Here is a 1,675-nt window from a genome sequence, read left to right as displayed (position 1 = left end):
ATATATATATATATATACGCGAGCATGCGTGTGTGTGTACAGATTTTTGCTTCATGAAGGGTACAATTATTGACCATTTCCCAGTACACACAGCCAGGTGAGGTTAGGGTTTGGGTCAGGTGTGTAGCCTACCTGGGAGGTTATGGTTGGCTATAGAATTGACAGGAAATGAACGAAAGCCAATGCAAAGTCCCCATGAGGATAGAACAACAAACGTGTGTGTGTGTGGAAGGTGTGGAGCGGAGCCCGTGAGCAGAGCGCAGTGTTATTTGGAGAGATGAGACTGTCGGCGGGCGACCATTGATACTGCTGGATTATTTTTTATGGAACATGGAAACTTTTTTTTCAGCGGGCYACCGCTCCTCCTCCCACTCGAACGATTGGTCGCACCAGTGCGACCGGACATCTTTTTTAGTCGCACTATTAGGAAAGCAGGTCGCATTTGCAACCAAACTGGTCGCACTCTAGAGCCCTGCCTGGAGTTCCTGGATGCCTGCATGTCCTAGTCACATGACTAATTTAAATCACTCTACTGGGAAAGATCTGCTCTCCATAAAAATCGGTTCCAAATTTAGTCAAAATACAGATTCAAGCTAAACATTAAACTTTAAATTGTGTCGAAAGACCAAGTAAAACCTGAGTTATGATTAACTTTTAAAAAAAATGTTTTTCTTATTGAAGCAGAGAGGAGCATCGAGCGGACTGATCGGGGAAATCTCCAGTCAGTCTGTCTGGTGGCATTAATCATATTAATCGTCAAGTGCCAAAAAATAATCAATTAATGTTTTTCTGATGATTAATTACACACGATATGATTTTGCCCAACCCTAAGACCCAGTAACAGTCAGACTGTCACGTGAGCTTATGTTCTTATTAAAGTACAACATGGAGAAAATGGATAGTATTCTTACAGCTAAAGTGCTTTCCCCCACGTTGGAAGTGATGAGCCCGTCTCCCTGCTCCGTGTCAAACTCCTGCAGCCTCTGAAGGCGGCCGCGGTGGAGCCTCCTGCAGGCCAGCACCGACACCACGGACAGCAGAACTAGAATCACCACCGGGGCCAGGACAAAGAGAGCTAAAGTCTCCACCCGGTACCGAACTGGTTCACCTTCAGGGGCTGCTGGGGAGAAAAAGGAAGCATCTGTATGAGAATAACTCTGACAGTTAGTTTGGTGACGGACTGCTGCACAACCTGATGGGAGCAGAGACAGCAGCAGGCTGCTGCTGGTGTTGCTGTTGCACCGGTCCTGCGAGCAGCAGAGGATGGCCTGATGGAAAGACGGAGTCGTGGAGCACTGCAGACGGATTTTTTCCGGACCTTTCAGACAGCCGCGCTCGAACACAATCTCACTGCTACCGACTTTAACGGACGAGAAGCACTGGGTACCCTGGCACTGCGAGGCCTGGGGGCATTTAGGGCCTTCACAAACACACGTCAGGTGTTCATCTGTGGAAGACAAGACAGGAAGTGAGTCCACCACAGACACGTCTTATTTTGGTTCCCAACAGGTTTTCACAAAATACTTGAAAAAGGTCTTAATCACACAAAAACATATGAGATTGGAAGCAGGACACAAAGTGAGGAAAGTACCTGAGCCCTCGGCTGATGCCAGCAGGACCTGCAGGAGGAGCAGCAGCAGAACATGGACACTGCTTGGACCCATGTTTCAGTGCA

At 47.7% G+C, this 1,675-nt stretch overlaps 1 protein-coding gene across 1 annotated transcript in view; it reads right to left on the bottom strand.

The window, feature by feature from the left end:
* acvr1l (activin A receptor, type 1 like) overlaps positions 1-1,675 on the bottom strand; it is a gene marked incomplete at its 5' end in the record, with an annotated part of 11,349 nt that extends 9,674 nt beyond the window's left edge. Inside the window, 3 exon segments of the mRNA XM_014009778.1 lie at positions 912-1,120; positions 1,193-1,447; positions 1,592-1,675. Of these exon segments, the coding sequence (XP_013865232.1) occupies positions 912-1,120; positions 1,193-1,447; positions 1,592-1,664 (537 nt within the window).

This window comes from Austrofundulus limnaeus, unplaced genomic scaffold (assembly GCF_001266775.1).
Source record: "Austrofundulus limnaeus strain Quisiro unplaced genomic scaffold, Austrofundulus_limnaeus-1.0 Scaffold61, whole genome shotgun sequence".
Classification (NCBI taxonomy): domain Eukaryota; kingdom Metazoa; phylum Chordata; class Actinopteri; order Cyprinodontiformes; family Rivulidae; genus Austrofundulus; species Austrofundulus limnaeus.
The sequence above is the reverse complement of the archived record's forward strand: the minus strand, read 5'-3'. Positions and strand labels throughout refer to the sequence as shown.